Genomic DNA, 23290 nt, shown 5'->3' on the forward strand with positions numbered 1-23290 from the left:
AATAGCTTCTAAATGAAGCACTTCAGCCAGGCTGGTGGCTGAAGCAGAGCATGCAAGGCCCCTATTACCTACATGTCCCATGTCCTGGCTGCCAGCAGGATGCTCTTGCTCCTCACTCACCCACTTGTGACTGCGCAGCACAGCTTCTGTTTCAAACACAGCCCTTTAAAGACAGATCTGGGGAGCTGGCGCACCATGTAGGATAATAAATCTCTTTCTATGGGCTGAAGCTGACATTATTGAGTCTAGTATCTTCCTGACGGGGATGAGGGTGGAAGACTGCTGTAAGTTTACCTTAGGGAGCCACCAGGGAAGGGGACACTTTGGATGCCGGGAGCTGATGTGCTGCCAGTTAAATCCTGCAAATCTCAGGAAACAAATTCTGCCTCCCCTTAAATGTAAGGTTTTGGGGTGGGTTTTTTTTTGTTATTTTTTTGGCCACTGACTAAAGCAGAGCCTGGATTTTACACCAGGGACCTGGAGAATGGAAACTGCTGGCACCCAAAGGGCTGTTCCTCTCCAGTCTTCTCCTACCTGATTCCAAACAGACTCAAAGCCTGGGGAAGAACAACTGCAGTACTGCAGATGTGATGCGTGCTGGAGCTTTTAAATCAAATAGACGTGATGTTTCTTGCTACCTCCCCAACACACCACAGACCTGCAGAGCTCAGTGCAAAGAGAGGAGTAAGTCTGAGGACTTTGCTCACCCTGAGGACTTTGTTCCCGGGGTACTTCTGTACCCAGGTGGTACTTCTGGCCACAGGTGGCAGCATAGCTACGTCTCAGCTCCATGGCAGATACTGCGGCTAAACAGTGTGGCTGGTGCCCTTGCAAAGGGGCACTGGCCTTGCTAAATGGACTGCCCCAACCCCTCCATGTCACTCTCCCACTCACCAAAAGGCGTATGGGTTACTCACAGCCCAGTCACTGGCCCCAGAGAAGCAGCTCCACTGACAGTTCAGCTCATGGCTCTCCAGTCACAGCACAGCAGACACTCTGAGCTCCATCCTGCAGCTATTCCTGTTTCTGCTTTGGAAGTCTTCCCATGTCTGTGGCTGGCTCAACCACTTAATGGGGTCCTGGGGTTTTTCCCGAGATGAGGACACTCACTGAAGGCTATTCACTAAGCGAACAGAGAAATCCTGCAGTGATATCCAATACTTGGGGCCACTGCACAGAAAACCCCATTCATTGTTGCCAAGCCACCAGGGGCAGCCACACAGCTGCAGTTTTACCTGTTTATTTGTTTACTTAATGAGTAACTGTCACTTTTTAGCTCGGTAATGTCAGATTTCTGCTCCAAAAGGATACACACACACACACGTGTGTATACATTTCCTGCTTGGCAGGCTGAGCCACAGCGCAGGTCTGAATGCCCCTCTCAGAAGCACAGAGCACCACACAGGCGCTGCTGGGGGCACCTCAGCTCTAACATCATGGCTTGTATCGATGCAGCGCTGTGAGCCTGCCTGTGTCATTTAGGAACCCCTCAAAGAAAATCAAAGCTGGTTGCATTTCCATTTGTATTTCATATCTGGGATGCACCACGTGTCCTGCATCTGCATTGAGTCCCAGCCTTTACTCGGTCTTTTTTAGCTACTCAGAGTTTTCTGAAGCAAATTTATTGGCGTTTGAATTTTGCAGTGCTGAGACTCACAAAGAAAAACAGCAGAGTGTTTCTTCTTTTGGCTGCACACATAAAAATGCTCTCTGTTTTAAGCTTTGGCCAGAACGCCTGCAAAATGTGGTTGGAACTTATACTTTCTAACCTGGCTTTTATCATCACTCTCAGGAAGCTGTAAAGAGTAAGCACTTTTAAAGTGAAATCACTTGAGTCCAGTAGTTCTGGAACCTGGCTCTTAAGGCTGGAAATGGCCCTCAAGGGCACAGGGACATGAACGCTTCAGATTTTAGAAGTGTCTGAGCTTTTAGTTTCTGAATCAAGACTGAGCTAAATGCAACCTGGATACAGGAAATCTCAGATTCGGAGGTGGTTTCCCAAACATACTCTATCAAACTGGACAGTTGAAGACCAGCGCTCTCACTGTTTGCTATATTGTGCTCTCTGGCCCCGTTCTGTTTTCAGGACATCGAAGTTTCACATCAGTATCAGCACAACACTGAAGCAAAGGAATTAAGAGTGTGAAAACCAAAGATGCTTGTTTCAGGTGGAAAGCCTGGTGCTAGCCTTGTCACTTCCCTTAAAGCTGGCCAATTCTGCAGCTTACAGCAACATAACCTCAGATATGTGGAAAAAGAAGTGTCAGTTCACATTACACTCTCTGATTAAGAATTCTCCACAAGCATTAAGCTTAATGCTGGGGATGATTCGATAATTTGCCAGCTATCCTAAAATCTGCATTAATTCTAGCTTCTCTGTGCACTGACAAGCTCTTAACATCGGTGACTCCCTATGTCACTATTAGATGCATTATGTCCCTGTTAGATGAATTATACTGTGTATGACTTTCTCTGTTCTACGCCATCTCAAAGCATACATCAGCATACGGGGAGGGAATTGCACATACAGAGAACCATAAATCAGCATAGGTTGGAGGGGACCTTAAAGGTCATTGAGCTCCAACCCCCTGCCACAGGCAGGATTGCCAGCCACTTGATGAGGCTGCCAGGGCCCCATCCAACTGGCCTTGAATGATACGGCGCATTACAGCCCTCAGAAACCTTCCTCTTTACACAGCTTGCTGCTGTGAGATCCTGTCTCACACGACATTAGGCAGCGGGCTTGAAATCTCACAGTAGCCAAACCAAAGTCTGTCAGCCCTTCCTAAGTGAGTTTACAAGCGGGGAACGGGAGAATGAGATGAATGGCATGGGATGGTTGTGCACGAGTGCGGGGAAGGAACTGAAAATATTTGTGGAGACCTAAGTACACCACCCCAAAAATACACACATACTTTCCACTATTTAAATATCTTATCTCTGGGTGGAAGCCAAGCATTTCTCTATTTATTTCCACTTATGCCACCGAGATCCTAAAGAATTTAATCCCCTCATTCAGTATGTTAAGAAAACAGCAGAAGGCTGAGCATCCTGGAAAAGGACAAGGTGTTAGGAGGATGCTAACTCATCGAGTTAGCGAGTGCTGAAGGAACGAAAGCATTTCCGGCTGCTGCAAGCTCTCTCTCTCAAGGGAGATGTGAAAAGGCTGCGTTTGGTCCTTGTGAGAAGCCAAATTCCGCCTGTGATAAGCATTAGGAACACATGCAGCAATACCTCTTGTTTCCAGCCCTCCTGACAGCTACTTCCAATTTGCATTTCTAAGCGGAATTAGAGGAGGAAGGAGATTTACACATTTCATGCTGGTGGGGACCCGTTTGGCTTGAGCTTCTTGCAGAGAGGCTCCTGTAGAAGCCCAAACCTCGCAGTTAACCTTAAGACCGAGAGCGAGAGTAACAGCAGAGCTGACCCTCGGCTGAAGACCATGGACTTGTGCTAAGGGCAGTCCTGCTCCAGGCCACCAGCTCCTCATATGCCATTATATGAGTCATTCAGACTCTTGGCCTTACTCATCTTCACTGTGGGGTTGAATCCATTTGTCTGACATAGATTAGGGCTGTCTGAGCAGAAAAATTAGAACAATCTTCATCACTGATTGACTGAAGGAGTCTGCATGAGCCCTTCTCATGCAAGGATTCTGCTTCTGAGCAAGGCAAGGCAGCTATAATCACTCCTGAGAAATACATGACAGTGCTATCGTTGTCTGTTGCAGGATAACAGCTGTTGCAGCTGGAGAGACCAGTGCTGGTTATCCTCACAGCTACCCTCCGCTCCCCATGTAATTCCTCCATCCATCCCCACCAACTTGCTGCTCATGGCTAGTGCCAAGCCAGGCATCCTTCCTGATCTGAGACCGCTTTTATGAGGAGAGGCTTGTCACAGTTACTTGCAGGTTTCCTGACTGAGCAGAGCCAAGAAAACCCTTGTCTCTCTAATTCCATAGACCACAAGGACAGAAGTTCACACTACTGTAATAATGTTTGTCTGAGACCAAGGATAACTCCCCAGGAGAAAGGCCCGGGGAGTAATCAGGTCTGCACAGCTCCCAACACCAGCAAGAGAAAAAGGAGAGGGCAGGAGGCCTGGTCTAACCAGGGTAAAGGAAGTAACACATTTGGTGTCAAGTCAGGGTGAAGTCACTTTGATCTGAGATACCAAACCAGCTTTGGCAACGCCTGAAACTCAGCCTAGGAGAGAGATTATTCTGAGAATGTAACTTGTAGCTAAATGGATTTCTTTCAGAGCCATAAAACATTCACATTTGTTTCATGTGGTCACAAACTTGCAGGTCTGTGCTCCCCCCATGTTCCACGCAATTGGCTGCCTCCAGGAGGTTGTTGGCCTTCCCTAGCACCTTGTACCTTGCTGAAAATTATACTTTCCGGCAATCCCAGAGGTCCAAATGTACTGTTCACTGGTTCAGCTTAGAAATCCCCAGACCCCTTTGATACACAGACAAATGTGAGAGAAGAAGACATTGCAGGCTGCAAGCAAATACAGGGTCTATCCAGGCCTTCTGCGGGACAAGCTAAATCTGAAATGCCAGAGAACAGATCTGTAGCACTACGATGTGATGGAAAGTAGTGATAGAAGCAGAGCAACTCAACCCTAGCAAACAAGAACAAGCCCAAATACAGTACCTGCAGTCACAAAAACAAAGGAATACAAACAGCTTACCTTTGGAAGGTCTCCAACAGGCAGGAATCTTCAGAGAGATACCCTCCCCTCCACTACCAACCCTTAATGAGGTCTGGGAAGGGATAAATCCTAACTCCACTCCTCCTAGTCATTCAGATGCATTGCATACACCTGAGCTCCCCTGGGTTGGCCCTGCCTTCCCACCAGGTGCTTAATCACTGCTTCAGGTTGTGACTCAGCATTTTTGCTACTGGAGCTAAAGGCTCCAGGCCCTAATTTGTCAAGATAGAGTAATGAACTGTAAGAGCAATCTGTCAGGGTCACTTTGCCATCCATTTATCTGCAGACAGAGCTAATGCCAAATCAGACTGCAGGATTTTGTGTGCTGTGGAGGTCTTCCTAAGCCAAACACCAGGTCCATGCTACGTGTTTCTCCACAGGGCTGCAAGGTTTAGTTGTATGGCTAAAACTTGCTGTGTAAAAAAAAATATAATAATAATAATAAAAAATTACATATATATGTATATATATATCAAATATAAATATCCTTACTTGTATCATGAACAGGTTGCCCAAGGAGGTTGTGGATGCCCCATCCATGGAGGCACTCAAAGCCAGGCTGGCTGGTGACCCTGTGGATAGCAGGGGGGTTGAACCGAGATGATCATTGTGGTCCTTTTCAGCCCAGGCTGTTCTATGATTCTATGACCACACACCTACAGAAATACATAAATACAAATATAAAGCAGGAGCAGACTCAGAATCTCAGCAAAGCTGTGACAGATTCAGCCACTGAGGTGATTTCTATGACTGGAAAGCCACAGGCAGGGCGCTGGATATCTCATTGGAAACAGCTGCAATACAATCAGGCATACTCACTGTTTTCCCCTGGTTTCTGAGTCAATCAGCTCCAGCTGTGTATCTGAGCTCCTCCTTTTCCATCTTTCAGTGTAAATGCCCCCTGAGGCAGGTGGAGCTGCCTGGGATGCATCTCTCTGAAGCCTCCTGCCAGCCTGCACCAAGCTGCTCCAGCAATCAGCTTCTCCATGGCCAGCTGGGACACGAGCTGTGTTTCTTGATCCCTCCAGGGCTCTCCAAAGCACCTGGAAATGTTCAGGCTATTTTGCAAACACATTTAGAAGCTAACATGACCAACCAGCCCCCTTCTTCACCTTGGGGTGAGGTGTGAGGAAAAAAAAAGGACTGAAAATGTGCCATGGCTTCCGCTATCACGGCCCAGTCACTGTCATGGCCGCCAGGGTAGGCCGACCCACAGGCCGCCCTCTCAGAAACACACCTGAAAAACAACCCCACACCAAAGGCATCGTTTTGATATGATGTATTTATATTTACATGGTACATTTTAAAGCAATAGCTACACGGATCATACATATTAGAAACAATAAAAAAAGAAGTTAAGAACTAAAATGTACATCATACACTTGTATATATATTTTTTACACAGAGGTAAAAAGGCTTATAAAAATCAATACAACAGGGTTTTAACTTTTAGTATATAGATACAATAATGATGAGGCTTCAGGCACTTTAATTTGTTAATGTGAGCGATAGCTTGAAAAAAAACAAACAAACAAACCGAACCAACCCAAACATTTTTCATGAGAGAAAACAAATTTGGTTAATGTTTGGTTACCACAGATACAAAAATAAAATCTGAATAATTTCTCTCGAATGATTGATGTCAGTATTGCAAAGCTGACTGGGAGAACCGCTACACACTGTTCAGCAGCAGTGTGGAAAGTAAGGAGGAATATTTACAAAAAGACACCCATTTCTATCATTGTGCCCTTACACCACTGCCTTCACAAACCAAATAACACGCGCGGCAAAAATCTACAAGTATTACAAAAACCCAACAGGGAAAGAGGGAGGAAGAAGGAGGGAGGAAAAAAACTGAAAAATAAAATAAAATAATAATAATAAGGGAGGGTTTATTTGTATTTTTTTAATTATTATTATTTTTATTTTTTCTTTCCGGACATACAGAAAGGCTTGGAGTATGTCTGCTTTACTTAAATAAATAGGGGGCACTTCAAGATCGGACAAAAAACTGTAAGATCTTTTTTTTTTTGTAGTGTTGTGCTTTATAGAGAGAAGATCTTACAGATGTTTGTTTACATGAAACAACTCCGAGAACTGAAATAAAAGGAAAAGGTTGTTCCATAAAGTAGTTCTCGAGGCTGGCTTGATGTTTACTAGACACCATTGAGAGATTTGTCAACTGCTATTAGGCACAAAATATTTATATTTCATTCAGCAAACCCAGACGCATCACCGAGAGTGTAACACTCCATCCCTTTTGCATTATCATTCTTCTTCTTTTCCAACCAAAAGATCCCCAGCAACTGCTACAAATTAAGCCTACCGAACTCTATAGTGTATAAGCACGTTGCATACTTAGTTCATGGTTTACTAAAAAGCTGTGATTAACTCTCAGAGGAACCGTTGGGACATTCCACCAAGAACGAAAAATGGCAAGCGTTCCTTTTACATTTATTTGGCAAAAAGAAAAAAAAAAACAACAACAAAAAGAAAAACAAAATCCTCTCTTTTAAGACTGATGTCAATGTGCAATAGAGGGAGGGAAAGGACATGCGCTCACTGGCAATTTACTGCAGAAAGAAATTATGGCAGGAACAGCAGTGCCAGCTTTGACAAGCCAATCCCTAGCTGCCTCAAAGTATTCGGATTGTACTATGCTAGTTAGAGCTCACTGCGCTAAATCTTTTTTTTATTTTTATTTTTCAATAAAAATTATTTGGCTATTCCTGTAATATATTAGAAAAATACTCTTTTTTTTTTTTTTTTTTTTTTTTTAATCCCCCTCCCCTCCCCCCCCAGCTAATTACAAGCCTTGTACACAAGACAATGTGACATGTAAAATAAAAAAAATAATTAAAGGAATTTTACCCCGCCGTATGCACCTTATGCATCCACTTGATAAATCCGGGTGGTGAAACAGGGAGGGGAAAGTGAGGGAGACACTTCGGTCTGGCTCCTGCAAAGACTCCTGTGATTAATCCTATACAAGAATTACACAAATGCTGGTTGCATATGCATTACTTTGGACATCTGTGAGCATCTGGAGAATCAGAACCGTAGGTCAGGAAATGAAAGCGGTGGTTAACATCCTGGCTTTGGATTTTCGACACCTGTTTAGACTGCTAAATGTAGTTTCTACTGTGAGCACGCGTGTTCTCGTGCTCACGTATACTGAAAGAAATAAACAAATACTGTTTTCTGTGTAATCCACCACTTGCAGCATTTCCCCAGAATTGCCGTGGATTACAATAGTGCTTTTGACATTGCATTGTTAATAATTCTTTGCATAACAACAATTTTCCTCATCTGGAACTGTAGTGTTTTATACTCAAATCATTACATGGCTGTCTAAAGAAAAAAGTTCCCTTCTTTTGGGCAGAACTCTGAAAACACAGTTTTATTTTTCCAAGGCTATTTAGGGAAAAAAGAAAACACTAAAATTTAAAGTTTCCCTTTCAAGTAGTGGTCTGAAATGATTACAGGTAAGGAGAACTACCAGATTCTCAATGGTTATGTGACTATGGTAACTGAGCTTTGCTTTCCGTTCACAGAGCTTTAAGAACAGAGAAATAATTTAAGATGTTTGCTGAAGGAAATGACGATGGACTCTAGAAGAGAAACTGCAGCTTACATGGCTATTTCAGCTTTGGAAAACAGAACAAAAAACCAAAACAAAACAAAACAAAAGAAAACCAGTGACAGAAATACTGTGTTGTGGTACAAGTTTGTTACTAGCACGCCTTCCATACACACAATAACTTGACAGCAAGTTAAAATATCTTCCAAGTGAGATCTCGTTCACTATACCAACCCGCTTAGAGAAATGCCAAAACTTGCTAACACACTGATGGTACCGTGTGAGCAGAGGCAAGACGGACACAACCTGGAGATGTTCTACAATCCACCACCACTTAAAGCAGTTCTTAAACTCATTTTAACTGAAAAAAATAATATAAACATGTACAAGACAGTCTGTTTGATTACAGATTAATAATACAAAAGTCTATGCTGTACGTTAGTTAGTTAGAACACTTGATGAGCAAATCAATGCAGTGTGAGCCCCAGACGATCAAATGTAAGATGATCCAAACTGGTGGTTTCTGGATGCTGCTGGGCACAGTGGCTGCATCAAAATAAGTGATCTCAATGCTCTGAAACCAATGTGTTCCCCGAACTACAGGAAAAACAACACACCGAACTCATTTGTAGTCATCCAGCAGCTTTGTGTTTTCCACCACAGCACCTGCACATGACCCCACAGTGGTAACAAGCCCGAAGCGGCAAGTAACAGCACATACATGGAGCAATGAAAGACAAGGCGATAAGGGCCATCCACCGGAGGCAAAACATTTCATCACTGGTGTCACACGAACAAGGATCTGTAAAGTCTCCTTCCGGATCGGACATACAGTGATAGAGCATAGTGTCTGCGCACCACATACAGCTCACTCGATGGATACAAGTCTTGATGCGGTCTGGAGCATCCTGGCATTGACCCCGTTTGTTCTCCTCATGATTGAACATGTCCCTGCAGTACACGCACCGTGACCTCTCACCATCTTCCTTCCGTCTGGGCTTGAATTTGACAGGTTGAGTCTTTATCACAGCACCCTTGATATCTTCACCCAGGTCAAAGTCTGAGTTGTCTACGTAAGGATAAGTGTACTCGTGTTTTGAGGACTCGCTTTTGGCAAAACGTACGTAGGAGTCCACGTCATCAGGATCGAAGTTCTTTCCTCGTGCTGGGGCATGGCGATAGTCCTCATATCCAGTCATCCAAATCTTTTCCCGAGGATTGATGCGTACTATTTCTTCATCGTCATCTGGAAAGTTGACGTGCCGGTAGGATCGTGGTACTGACTGTGGAAGTAGGGATGGAGATAAAGAGGGAACAAAGATTAATAAGCTGTTTGAGTGTAGAATCGCAAAGTCATGGAATGGCTTAGGTTGGAAGGGACCTTAAATGTCATCAAGCTCCAACCCACCTGCTGAGGGCAGGGCTGCCCCTCACCAGCTTAGGCTGCCCAAGGCCCCATCCAATCTGGCCTCAAACACCTCCAGGGATTCAGGGGCATCCACAGCTTCTCTGGGCAGTGTAAACATATATTTATTTTAATAATTAGATGCCACTTGAATCTAAAGTTGTCAAAGATGGAGAAAGGAGCGGGCATTTTCTGAGTGTTTCTGGTGGTGGGGGCACCCATATGCTATGAGGACTTATCTAACTATGATAAAGACAGCCCCTTGTGTCCTAAGGGTGAAAAGTTCCTTACTTGTTCTAGATGGTAGTGGTCAGAGCTGTAATGGTCATGAAGGTGCCCACGAGTGCAAATTCTTCGATTTTCACAGGATGCTGGAGAAGCCAGAGTTCGCACAGGCTGTTCCCTTTTCTGAGAGGAGTTGGAGGAGCTATCTGTTGCGTTCTGTTAGAAATGGAAAAACAAACTTGTAATACGTCCAGTTGTTACAGCACGCCGTCTTAAAAGAGACGTTTTGCTACTCACTGACTTCGCACACACCTGCGATACTGGCAACACCTGACAGCAGGCAGCTTCATCAGGTTTCACATAAAACTCTTGAAAGAAGCAGGTTTGTTGCCAGGCCATAAAACACGTTGCCACACAAGTGGAAAAATTAAGTATACCACAGCCCACCAGTGACATATTCACTAACACCACTCATACGCAGTTGGCACATTGTTTGTTGTACTAGGCACTGCACGGCGGTGAATGCTCACACTGGAAGCTACCTTGGAAGCACGCATTTAAACTCCTTCAAACGATGCTGTCTTTTATGTCCTGATGTGCACTCAGGACTGCAGAAACTCTGGTGTTTTTGCATTCAGGATTACTGTTAAGTCAAAAAACTTCTTTCGACATTCTTCTCCAAACGGTGAATTCCAGTTCATTGCAGGCAACTTAAATACTCACATTTCCTTTTAGGGCTTCTCCTCACTTTTTGTCACTAATCTTTAATGTACAATGAACATTACTTGTACTTTTATACATTCCTGCCTCACCATGCTCACCTTCTTAAGGTTTGTTAATTGCACTGCTCCACAACAATGATTATGAAAGGGCAAAACACCGCATAATAACATGGTGTTGCCAATACACGCAGCTTCTTAACGTATTTATTTATCTTCCTGCAGAAATGCACAGCAGGATAACCCAATCTTAGCCGCCCCCTCTTCACAGCCCTTCCTTCCCATCAACATCTGCCTCTAAAGAGCATCAAGATAGACAGTGAACAAAATAGGAGGCATTACTTTCGGACGCAACCTTTGTATTTTACATCCAATATCCAGACATTCAGGCCCATTAATGGTTTTCATTGATTGTTTAGACTTTTTCACATCACCACAAATATCAAAGGGCAGCTGTTAAACAAACCCCCCATTGATGGCTCCTTTTGCCCATGGGTACAACTGACAGAAAAGCTGTAACATGACATATTCCAAAAACACTGGTGCCACCAACAAAGAAAAATCTCCAACCCACTTCAACTAGCAACCCAGGCTGCAGCTAAGGCAAGCCCAATGGAGAGGTTTCCATTTGCCACAACACTAGGTGGAGACACAAACTCAACAGGGAAAGGTGGCTATATCAACAATGGCAGAAGACTGGCTTTACCTGAAAAACCTTCTCTCTTGGTCAAGAATGCACTCTCTAAATATTATTTTTCAGTGAATCTTACCGAACACGTTTCTTAATCCAAGAAGACAAAAACAGCCACTGTGGCTATTTGTTTATTCTCAAAACAACGCTTTGCGAGACGCTGCCCAAAGGTGAACACACCTTAAAGCATTACAACACAAAATATTTGTCGACCCACTTTGACTCGCATAGCGCTGAACTGCCACCTTATTTTGTCGAAAGCAAATAACACAGACCTGTTTGCAGTGTGATGTGAAGTCAGACTGTGTTATCTGAGAAGTAAAACAAGCAGGATGAGTTTTGAATGGCTGACCCACCCTTTGTGAACCGACTTTTAATTCATGTGAGGTTGTTGTGTTTTTTTTCCCCTATTACTTTAAAATCATGTATTTAGAATTAGAACAAGCCTTAAGTTATACTAATAACACCTACAAAGTGCAACTGTGCTGAAGTTCATTTTTTACTAGATGTAGGCATTCACACCTGGGGTTTGAGCTAAGTTTTGCGCCTGTAACTTCAAGCCCTACTATATCTAGCACTTTCTGGGGACACTTCAGGACAAAATTAGCAGCTTCTACAAGCAAGTTCTTCAAAATAATATCAAGCTTCCAGGCTATTTTGAAAACCTTCCAAGAGTCAGGATTTAGTTACAACAGCCCCCTCCTACAAGCACTTTTCTGCAGCACTGTGCGTGGTGCAGACCTGGATGCAGAGCTTTAATTTCAGCTTCTTAGAACGGAATGGCAAATGCCCTGTATTGCAGGTAGTTTTGCCCTATAGCATTCTCTTGAAGTTAAACCTTGCCATGAGCCAAAAAGGAAGAAGGACTTAGCATGGTGCTGTGCCAGCAGGACCCTACAGTGGAAATGCAGCCGAACCCTGCTGGGACAAGCCTTTGTGGGTATGCTCCAGCTACACTGTGGGTGCTCGTGGCAAACAGAAAGAAGCCTGGGAAACTCACTCAACTGGAGTAGGTGGCATATGTTGGCCTGCAACCCTCTTGCTCTGCTAGATGGAAATTAGTCCCAAACTGGATATAACTGCTGGATAATCTTAGTGGGACAGCTGGGGGCTATAACCAGCCCCCACAAAGCATGCTGTCTGCTAAGTGCATGTGTGGCTCCATGAGGAAAGCTGTATTTCTGCAAGAGGCAACTGGAAGAAAGGCTGGAGTGATTTTTATCACGCTGGATCCTTATCTACCCTTTGCTCCACGCCTTCATCTGCTTCAGAGCCAGCAGGGCAACTGAGCCTCTCCTCCACATGTGTCAACATGGCTACAAAACCTGTTTGCAGCATACCAAAGAAGCTGTGGCTCAGGCCTCTGCTTTAACCATATTAAAAATTGCTTCACTTCCACATTCAGTGTCCTCAGATTAGAGGGGCAGTGTTCCAATGCAAACACTTGCTCTGAGCACCAAGAAAGGTAGAAAGTAAGATATCCGAGCCTAACTCTCTGTTCACTCTTCCATAGAAAAGTCTGCGCCTGCAGGTTGACAAGGCTGAAGGCAACTGGTTGCAGGGTTATCTTGCTGACTGCTGAAATCAGCACTGCTGCCTTCCAAAAAGGTCCCTCACCAAACTTCTTCTACCAGAAGAAAAAAGAAGGCCCTCCACACTTATGAATGAAGGGCTTGAAGAAAGAAAAGGTCATGCATGAAGCCCCCAGATCTCCATCTGTGCCAGTGAGCTTACTCATAAATAAGCTGAAGATACACACTGATAAAACCTTCTCATGATAGTGAAGTTATTCAGGGTAGTAAAAATGAAAGCTGACCCTGAAAACTTGCTTGAGAATCTTATATTGCTGAAAGACCAGATGTTAAACAACAACAAACAACAAACAACAAACTCTAATTATCACTGATATGCAATCTGACAGGAATACCTTGATCTGCCATGTACAGCGATGTATTCTGTATTGCTGCTGAGAAGAGATCTTGGGGTTAAAGCAAGCAGCTCCATAACAGCTCATCAGCAGATTAATATAAAAAAAACAACAAAAAAAAAGAAGCACTGAAATCTTCATAAGGGTATTTCCACCATGGCAAAGCTCCCAGGGCAATAGCCAGGACAGGGAGAGACATGGTTTCTGAATACTGGCTAACTAGAGAGGTTGGCTCTCTCCACCCTGGAAAAGAGATAATGAAAGGAAATGTAAAGATGGGAAAGAAGAAGTCTATAGAATCACGAGTCCCATGTGGAAGGAGAGAAGGAAGTGATTATTATTCTCACATCCTCTGGAAGAGAACACAAGACATTCACCGGAACGTGCTCAGATAAGGTTCAGACAGAAGCAAGGACTTGAAATAAATCCCATAGTTACAGTGTGGTTCAAGAAGCCATACAGAAGCTCTAAGAAGAAAGTAAGTGACCAAGAATCAAAGGTATGATGCTCAAGCCCTGAAAGCTGTGGTGCTCCCTTTACTACTCAACTGCAACTGAATCTGAACTTGGTGACTGATAAAAGTCAGACTCATCCTCAAGGGAAAGGACTTCAGCCGTGACAGGAGCAGAAAACAATTCCTGTCCCATACAACAAGTCTGTGTTGGCTAAGATTTTCTGTTACCACCACAGCAGTGAAAATTGGGGGGAAGACGACAGAGGGGAAGACATTAGGGGTTTTCAGCAGGTCACCCAAATACAACACACTTGCTTACAGGAATAAATCTAGAAAGCACACAGTCTCCAGAGTCAGGCTATTTCACTGATGGAAAAACATGTCCAAACCATTGGTCTCTAAGAGAAATGCTGTCCTTCCTCTGAAGCCTGTTGAAACCAATCTGGCTTCACTGTTTTGTTTTTGAGAAAGAGAGAAAAAACTATTGAAAACATGCCTGGTAGCCACAGAAGAGAAATGAACCCAAACCTAAAGCAGTTGGAACAGCGAGTCCACAAAGAAACGCCGTTTCAACATGCCCTCGATGCTCAATTAGCAAATTCTGTGCGGCACGTACTGGAGCTTTGTGATTGCTATGGTGGCTGCAAAGTCTTGTGGTTTTGCTGCTCGGATAACAAAATCATTAATCATGGCCATAATAGTAGTTTTATAAAACCCGCGCTGCACGTTTCCTTTTGCGAGTGAGCTGAACATATCCGAGAGAGCACACGAACTGCATGTGTGATACGGCTGCTGTGAAAAAAACACTGCATTTCTACATGCAAATGCTTGTACTGTGATCATTAAAACGAAAGAAAAAAGCGTCCCTGGTCCCTGTTTCCCTCTCACCATTTAAGAAGTGACTCATTCAATTTAAAAAACCTAGTCATTAGCGCAGAAGATTACGTTAATAATTTACTGCAGTTTACTTCTCATTTAAATGGATTTGTTACACAAGAACAGCCGGCTAATCAGGTGCCTAAGTAACATTCTGAGATAAATATCGATCATAAATACTGATGAGAAAGAAAAGAAGCTTTCCCCTTCCCCAGCTACTGATCTGGATGGATCACCTTGCCTCCAAGAGCTTCGTGGAACAGTTTCGCTTTGTACAGTGCAATATCCAGGGTGACAAGGAAAAAGAATGGTTCATCTCCAAATTATGGAGCAGCTCGTCAGAAATCAGTTGCCTGAGGGAATTTATGAGAGTTCGGCTGCTTGCAGCTCCCACAAATGCTCTTGGCCAACTACAGCAAGTTTGCTGTCAAGAATAATTGCTGGTCAAACAAGATGGTTTGTTCTTTCGCTGGGATTTTTACAGCTACAAGAGATGGTGATGGGGAATAGAAGCATCACAGCGTTGAACATGTCATTTTGCAAGTAATGGCTTTGAACTGAAAATCTGTGCCAGCTTGGCCTTTCTAAGGCATGAGTTGTCTATGAGCCAACCTGTTCTCTATTGCACAGACTGCTCTGCAGCAGGTCTGCTTGCTGAATCATTCCCACCCGAGGGGTTCTGAATGCAGCCCATGAGGAAACACAGAACGTGGTGGGTCTCATCTTCACCAAGGCAAACACTTCAGCAGCACAACCTCCTCACTGCAGCTCCTGCTTTCATTGTGAGAAGCCTGTGCATGCTGAGGGGGAGCCACTTGCCATCTCACATCATCCCCAGGAAAACAAGCCCCACTCAGTCACCAAGTCACAGCTTGAGGATGAGCCTGGAAAACAGGGAAGCCGCCTGCTGTTTGCCTGCTCTGCCTTGCTACAATTGCTCAGGAGCCCCAGCGCAATCATGCACAGCCCTCCCCATTCACTGGAAAAAGGGAAAACACAGCTGCACTATCAATAGGGAAAGGAAAAATGATAAAAGTCCGCGGGATGGTAAAGAGAGCCAAAGCTACAGACCTGCGCTTGAAGCTGAGGTTTATCTGTAGAGCCTCCACTGTTTATGAACTTTGCAAAGAGGAAGTCTGAGAGCTATTTTGGATGCACGGCAAAGAAACCTCCACTTTTCCAAAGAAATTAAGATAAAATGTGGTCTCTCGGAACTCCCTCAATCTAATCTTGCAAGACCAATTCTTTCCTCTCCCCTCTAGCTTTCATTCTTAAGAGACACAGCACTTCTGAGTGTCACAGGGAGGGGAGGATCAAAACTCAGTTCCTGTCTCAATGCCTACTCTCTCTGTTCAGGAGAACTAGAAAAGGATTTCCAGTTTTCCATGCACCGGATGTGCTCTGTGTATTTAAAGGCAGACACTTTACTGCTACCTTTATTTTTTTTGTTTTTTATTTTTTAAACTTTCATGGTTATGGCTCTCAGTGCCAGAAACATCCCGGTGGCTGTGCTGCCTTAAGTCAGCAAAACTTGGAGGAGCATTTACAAGGATTCTGTGCACGAGATCATCTCTGTTAAGCTCGTGCTAAAGCCGCTCTTGGCAATGCCGGTCAGCTCGGCATGCTCCACAGATGTGGCTTAGCAGCTCGCTGCGAGGCCTGAAATGAACACAAGAGAATCAAACACAGCTAAAATGATACATCAAGGAATCAGATGTGCTGCGGGGGAAACCTCGGAGAGATTTTTGCATTTAGCTGCTTACCAGTGATACAAGGAACCAGACACAGCTCTGCAAGGGTGGGCATTTGAAAGAGCCTGCAGAAGCTCAGGGAGGACTGCGGCCACACAGCATCTACAGGACATCTCCTTCCCGTATGGAATCTCTCAGCTTGCCCTTAACTGCACCACTGGGCTGATGTACCATGCCATGCCTTTGCATCAGCTACTCCAAACTGAAAAGCAGAATGCGACAAGAGAAAAGCTCAGACCAAGGCAGCCCTACCTCACAGCAGGATGCAGGCCTGGATAGAGCAGATCATTGCCTTGATGCATTACTGTGCAGCTCCCAGCTCCTCCCTGAAGTTTTCAGTTTTTGACATGCTTGCTATCAGCATGGCTGCCATTCATTAGGGAAGCGCTGGCTCCCCGCTTTCAGGTGCTAGAAGGGAATTTATCACAGCCAGCACTGCCAGAAAGGTTTTCCTTCAGAAGGCTGATGTGGATGCTAGGAAATAAAGGAACGAAGCTCGGCTGGTGGGTGTTGAGCAACGCACACAGAGGGTGGTGAGAGCCTGTGCAGTTCCAGGGGCAGCCAGGAACAGATGGCTCCACATAACTCAGCACTGAGTCCCAGCTCCTCTGTGCAGAAACTCCCAGGTAGGGGGAAAATAAGGCTGAGGAATGGGGATATGCTGACAAAAACAAGATTAGCTGCAAGAATTGGAGCCTCTGGTCTCATAATTCACATCTTTGCTATGTACAGATGAAACACTGCAGCCTCCAAGTTCATAGGCACGCTGCTCCTGTATAACACACTCGGATGCAAACAGAGGAAAAACAGTTGAATGCAGACTTCCCACAGCAGACTGATATGGTATCTTAAGAAGTCAGTTAGGGGTCATTTATTCACACAGTTCTGAGCATCCACGTTATTTTAGCTGGAATCCATCACTAAAATAGAACCCAACAGCTGATGCAAACTTTAAAAACACCCTCTTCGCATGCACTGTAAATATGTCAGGCTCTGCTTAAAAATGCAGTGGCACTTACTGACTTCTGCCTTCCCTTCTCCTTGCAAACGGAACCAGAGACAGATGAACTGCCCGCTGTAATCACTTCTGATTTAATTTTCATAAAATATTTACAAGATGCAGGGAAAGCAGACCTTCGGCAAAACACATTATGCAGGTGAGGGGAGGGAACGCAGCTATTTAGATGCAGTTGTTTATAATGTATCTCTGCGCCAGGCAGAGCTCCACAATGAGCTCCCAGGGCTTTTGCATTCTTAGTTAAAACCAGCACAAGCCTGGGGGTGTGGGCAGCATCACGATGCAGACTGTCGCTTTAAAGGAACAATCATTCTTGGAGCCTCATGTAAGAGCACACTACATTGTTTAGCTTTCCCAAACTCCTCCTTCCTCTTTGTGAGCTCTCCAAGAAAATGAAAACAAATAAATAAATAAATTCAGAGGACAAAACCAAATGATGGTTAGACTTAGCAAAACTTGGGTGCGCGCTCCAAGTGGCCCCAACTCTCTGCACTGACTTATTTTTTTTCTCTTTATTTTTTTGCCCATACCCATTACATGAGACAATGGGATTCCAACCCCATCTGCCTGTGTACAAAATGCAGTGTGTGGAAATCACAGCCCCTCTTCCAAAGAGTGGTGCTGAGATTCCTATCAGCCCCACTCGGCCACCAGTACAAAAAGTGCCTGGAGAAGCAAAGTGTGGGGACTCTCACCAGCTCTTCAGGCTGTTTTCCACCAGCTGCTTTGCAGAGCATCAAAAAATCCAGTGTCATTGCAGGATTGACACAAGCAAGGTGCTGGAGGTCCGGTCCAGCCAAGAGCTTCTCTGGCCCTGCAGGAGCTAAAACACTGGGAAAGGAATCATTTTCTTTTATAGGGACAGTTCTGGGGTCACTTCCCTGTGCTGGCAAACAGGAGGGGCCTCACATTGCTCTGCCAGCTTTGCAGCAGCCAACTGGAGTTGCAGCAGTTTTAGGTATGATGCTCAAGTTTTGGGGAACCAAATAGGCTTCCTTTGGGCTTCTTGCTTCAAATTGAGGTCCCTCACCTATGCTCCCCTACACAGTACTGAAGAGGAACCAAAGCTGAACAAAAGCAAGGCCAAAATCAGAGGCCACAGACTCATTTTGTAAAGTTGCGCTGCAAAATCTTCCCATTAAACGCCTGCTTCACCCTGACCACTGCACAGCACCGACAGGAAACACGTGTGGCCCAGATGTGCTACAGGTTGGGCTGTTTGTGTGTTCCTGTCCTCAAAGGCCAAATCTCAACACACTCGCTGCCCTTCTGGATGGCACAGCAGGCTGCACACTTCTCCTTTACTTCTTGGGAGAATTAGAAGGAAACGTGCTCATGAACAGCTTCATACTTTAACTCATCACATAGCTGCAGTATATTACCATGCAGCCAAATTATCTTTTTGGAAGACAAACACTCAGCTGGCTGAATGCAAGTGCAAAGTGATGCTGCAACACGCTCAGAGCAAGAACTCATTAGCTACAAACTACAGCTGGCAGTATACTGCTCCACTCACCTTCAGACAACAAATCCTACAGGCAGGTTGCTGATACCCTTCCCGTCCAGAAGCCTCCAAGGACCATATATTACAAGGAAACAGGCTTTTGGAAGCTGGGAGATCACTTAAATGAACTCAAGACTGGTAATGTGCAACACAAGAATGAAAGCAAGAATAATACTGAAAAGGCTGGCACACTTAAATATGCCACCCACCCCATCATCATTAAGCATGGGGAAAAGAAGAAAGGAGTGCTAAAACCAGAAAGAAACAAAAATCTCCTCTCCTCTGTAAACACTCAACCAAGGGAAAAGGAGCAAGCTGAACACAAGGATCCCTAACCGGTGCACAAACTGTAACACAAGCTCTGGCAAGATGCAGCTAAAAGGAAACTTGCATTGTAGGAGATCACATTTCGGTTTCCTGCAGCATATATCCCAATCCCAGTGCAGAACCAACTGTGTTTGTATATGGGAATGGGATGGAGCCAGAAAACGTGCTATAAAAACAGAACTTAAGAGAAAGGATCGCAACAAGAGGAATTGCTTACCCTCAGCAAAGGAGCTTGACACATCCATATCACCACTCTAATTAGCTACAGAGAACTACAGGACAGCAAGGCTCAAGGGAGCGCGACACAGATATTATCTGTTTAATAATCTGTTGCTGAACAACGGATGCTGTTTGCCAGTCTTCACACACATGCCCCAAATTGCAGGGGCTGTGTGCAGGCTGTGATTCACTGAAGGGACTGCTTCCTCCAGCCAGAACTGCTGGGGCAACAGGTCACCTTGCAAGGGACCTGGGCGCCTGTAGACTGTGGGGGCAAACAACCAGTCTGATACAGGTTGAGATAAAGAGGAGATAAAGAAAGAAAATAGGAGAGAAAAAAACTGTCTTAAAGACTCGGTGCATTTGAGAATTGCATTGAACTGCACATTTCTGGTCTCAGAATGCTTTACCTCTTAAAGACTGACCTGAGAGCAAGAAGTAATGCAATAAATACAACACGGCAATGCAGAAATTGAGAAGTCCTCTGTCTCCCTTTCCTTCTTTCAAAGGAAGCAAAGCTTCAAACCTACCCGCTGCTTATCTCTCCTATCAGCTCATCTAAGCTCTTCATTTACATACTGTGAACCTGCAAGATATGTAAGAATAAACAGATCGTATGTACAGAGTATCTTGACAACTCCCGTGAGGTAGGCAGTCATCACCTCTGTGTGGCTCTGAACGACTGAAGAAAACAGCAGCTGCCCTTTCAGGTGACATCTCTGTCTCAGGTATCTGATCACTGTAGCAAGCAGAACTTGCTTGTATTTGTATAACAAATAGAAATAAATGGGTTAATTTCCAGCATCACTTGAAAGAAATTGGAGGACCTGAAGGAAAGGGGGAAGCACACTGCTATGAAGACCTGTCAACCAGAGAAAAACTCCCCACTTGATTCTCCCTAGAGAAAACCTATTTGAGTGCTACTGTTCCCACTGACCAACAAAAACACAACCAGACAAAGTCAACTTGAGGAAAAGAGGGGTAAAAAATGTTGTGGCGAAGCAGGGGTCAGCCCCTTCTCTCAGGTTAACAATGATAGGATGAGAGAGAATGGCTTTAAGTTGTGCCAGGGGAGGCTGAGGTTGGATATTAGGAAAGATTTCTTCTCAGAATGAGTGGTAATTCATTGGAACAGCTGCCCTGGGAAACGGTGGAGTCAGCACCCCTGGAGTTCTTCAAGGGCAGACGCAGCACTGAAGGATATGGGTTAGTGGGCATGGTGGGGATGCACTGATGGTTGGATTTGACCTTAGTGGTCTTCTCCAACCTTCATAATTCTCTGATTCTATATATATATATTTTAATCTCAACTGGAATAGCTGTGCTTTACAACATCAGCTCCAAGCCCAGAGGACGTGGCTAGGAGCACGGAACCCTTGTCATCTGGGCGCTGCTAAGAAGAACACCACAGGTAATGCCACCTGACTCTATTGTTGTGATAGGTCCCCAGTCACTCTGCTTGGTCTTACGGAGCAATCAATGCTGCCTTGCTTGCAGTGGCAACCTAAGCACTGTACCCCACCACTACTATCCAGCGCTCCGCTGCTCCAAAAACAGCTTTTCCTTTCTGTTACTGTATCTTAGCCTCAAGAAAAAGGAAATTGCAGGCTCTTGCTGCTTCTCAATCCCCAGTGTAGCTCATGAAAGGAATAAATCTTTCAATTCAGTGCTTCTCTACGCTCAGCAACATCATTTTCCATGGGAGGGTAGGATGAGGGATGCTCCAGCCTCACAGAGAACTCAAAAATGCACAAGTATAGCCATCCAAAGTAACTGGGCTGGGTCTCCATGCGTGTGCTTTAAAGAAAATGAGTTACAGTCATTCTTTAAAAGAACCATCTGAATATGAAACGACCAAGCCAGCAAGAAAAGTTAGATTTAGTGTTTATCTAACTAACGTAAATCTTATAAATTTTAATAGTGAGGCTGTAACACACTTGAGGCCCACATGGGAGATGAAAGTAGGGAAAAGGTTTCGTGGAAAGGCAGCAGGGAGAAATCTGTTTTTTTAATTATGAAACCAGAAGAGATGCGAGGAGGGCTGTAATGTTAACATCTGCCACAACCCGTACCGCCAGCATCGCGTCTGTCCCAGCAATGAACGCCAGCAGCATCCAAGCTGTGGGACAAGCTTCCTGGCTCCAGCATCCCTGAGCAACAGAGGAACATCTTTGTGTTGAGAAAGGGGTGTGAGGGGTGTGGGACTGCCCTGAATACATGGCTCTGTGGGGGAAGTCTGAATCTGGAGATTGTGGGTATGGATCCTAGCAGCAGGATGCTGGCTACCCGTAAGAGAGAGAAAGTGACGGGTAGACTTAGTAGCAGCAAGGTGTGGCCATGTCCCCTGAGTGAAGAAAGAGAGCACCTGCACTGTTCTGCTTCTGGAGAAAGGAGGCAAGCAAGCTTTTAGCCAGGATCTTGGAAATCTGCAAGAGAAGCAGTGGATTGAGTCTAGATGTCTGTGAACCAAAGCCTGTAGCTCAGCCACGCTTTTCTAGATCACATCTGCAAAAGTCTGAATGTCTCACTTTCAACAAGCACTAGGATTTCTAAAATCACTGTTAATTACAGGAAACAGCTATCGTTGTAAAAAGATTGTGAAACTCAGCAAGGTTGGTTTTCTTTGTGTTTTCTTTTTTCTCCCATCCCTGTTAAGCCAAAAGAGGACTGCAGTTGTTTTTAGGTTCCCAAAGCACAGGAGCCACAGTTCCTCCTGCCAGTGGGAGACTTGTCTTTAGCACTAAAGCAGGCACAGCTCTGCCCATTTATCTGAAAAGCACATGAGTAGCAATTCAGCTGCACTGCCCATAGGGTTTCAGAGCGAACACCTCTGTTTTTTCAGATGGGTTGCTAAAAAGGGACTGTTTCAGGCACTCTGCAGACTCTGGAAGACATTGACCTTTCTTTCCTTGGACTCACTTCACATTTTTCACTTCATGGTCATGTGGGATTATTATCTGTAATTGAAAGTAAAAGTGTAGATTAAGGGAAAAAATCTGCAGAAGAACTCAATTATACAGCAAATTCTGCGGCCGAGGATCTAGAGAATTATTCCCTCCTTATTAAATGGTATTTGCAAAGTGAATGTTAATTAAAGAAGTCTGAAGATGCAGGCTGGATGGATGAAGACAAACAGAACAATCTCAGCCTGCTGCAAAGACAATGCTTCCCCCAGCAGGGACGGAGTGGATGGCTAGTCTTACTCAGATTGCATCTCTTGAGAGGACGATTTATAATGTACAAGACAGGCGAAATTTATTTGCTAACATATGGAAAACATTTATGGGCTCTACTGAGGATCTGGAATTAAAGAAACACAACTATGTATTGTTAAACTTCTAAATGGAGATTTCAGTTCAGAAATTAGCGTTTTTTCCCCCCAAAGTCAGTGACATTTACTTCCATATACCTCAGCTTTCTGCTCCCTTAGGTAGGGCTCTCAGAACGGAGGGCCGTACTGATTTCTTTCATCACTATGGGTCTAAAGCACAGCGGAGTTATCAAATGGCAGAGCCCTGTTTTTAAAGATGCAATCCACGCTTCAGAACGATGGCCGGGGAGCGTGCACCATAAAGAAGGGGCGGAAGGGTACCGCTGCCTGAGCTGCAGCTCTGATCTGCAAAGCCACTTCCAATTTTGGACCGCAGCTGTCGAACAGATTGCAACATCTTCAAGGAGAGGCAGGACCTTGCAGCAAGGACTGGAGGCAGCGGCCGGGATTTTCAGAGATGCGTAAATGACTGCTTAAATGACTCAATCATGCAGATGCTTCTGAAAATTCTGCCGCACGCAGTCAAGTTTATTCATCCATGTGTGGGAGAGGGGGAGGACTGCAAAGATTTTAATAACTACCTTAGGAAATAAAAAAGAGCAAATGT

General features: G+C 44.7%; 1 protein-coding gene across 1 annotated transcript in view; it reads right to left on the minus strand.

Moving 5' to 3' along the window:
- Positions 1-5980: 5980 nt before the first annotated feature.
- Positions 5981-23290, minus strand: part of SPRED2 (sprouty related EVH1 domain containing 2) — a 50460-nt gene continuing 33150 nt past the window's right edge. Inside the window, exons 5-6 of the mRNA XM_072332061.1 lie at positions 9993-10142; positions 5981-9579 (exon numbers count right to left, since the gene is read on the minus strand). Of these exons, the coding sequence (XP_072188162.1) occupies positions 8929-9579; positions 9993-10142 (801 nt within the window). The 3' untranslated portion in view covers positions 5981-8928. The remainder of the gene's footprint in view (positions 9580-9992; positions 10143-23290) is intronic.

The sequence above is a fragment of the Excalfactoria chinensis genome, chromosome 3 (assembly GCF_039878825.1).
Source record: "Excalfactoria chinensis isolate bCotChi1 chromosome 3, bCotChi1.hap2, whole genome shotgun sequence".
NCBI lineage: Eukaryota > Metazoa > Chordata > Aves > Galliformes > Phasianidae > Excalfactoria > Excalfactoria chinensis.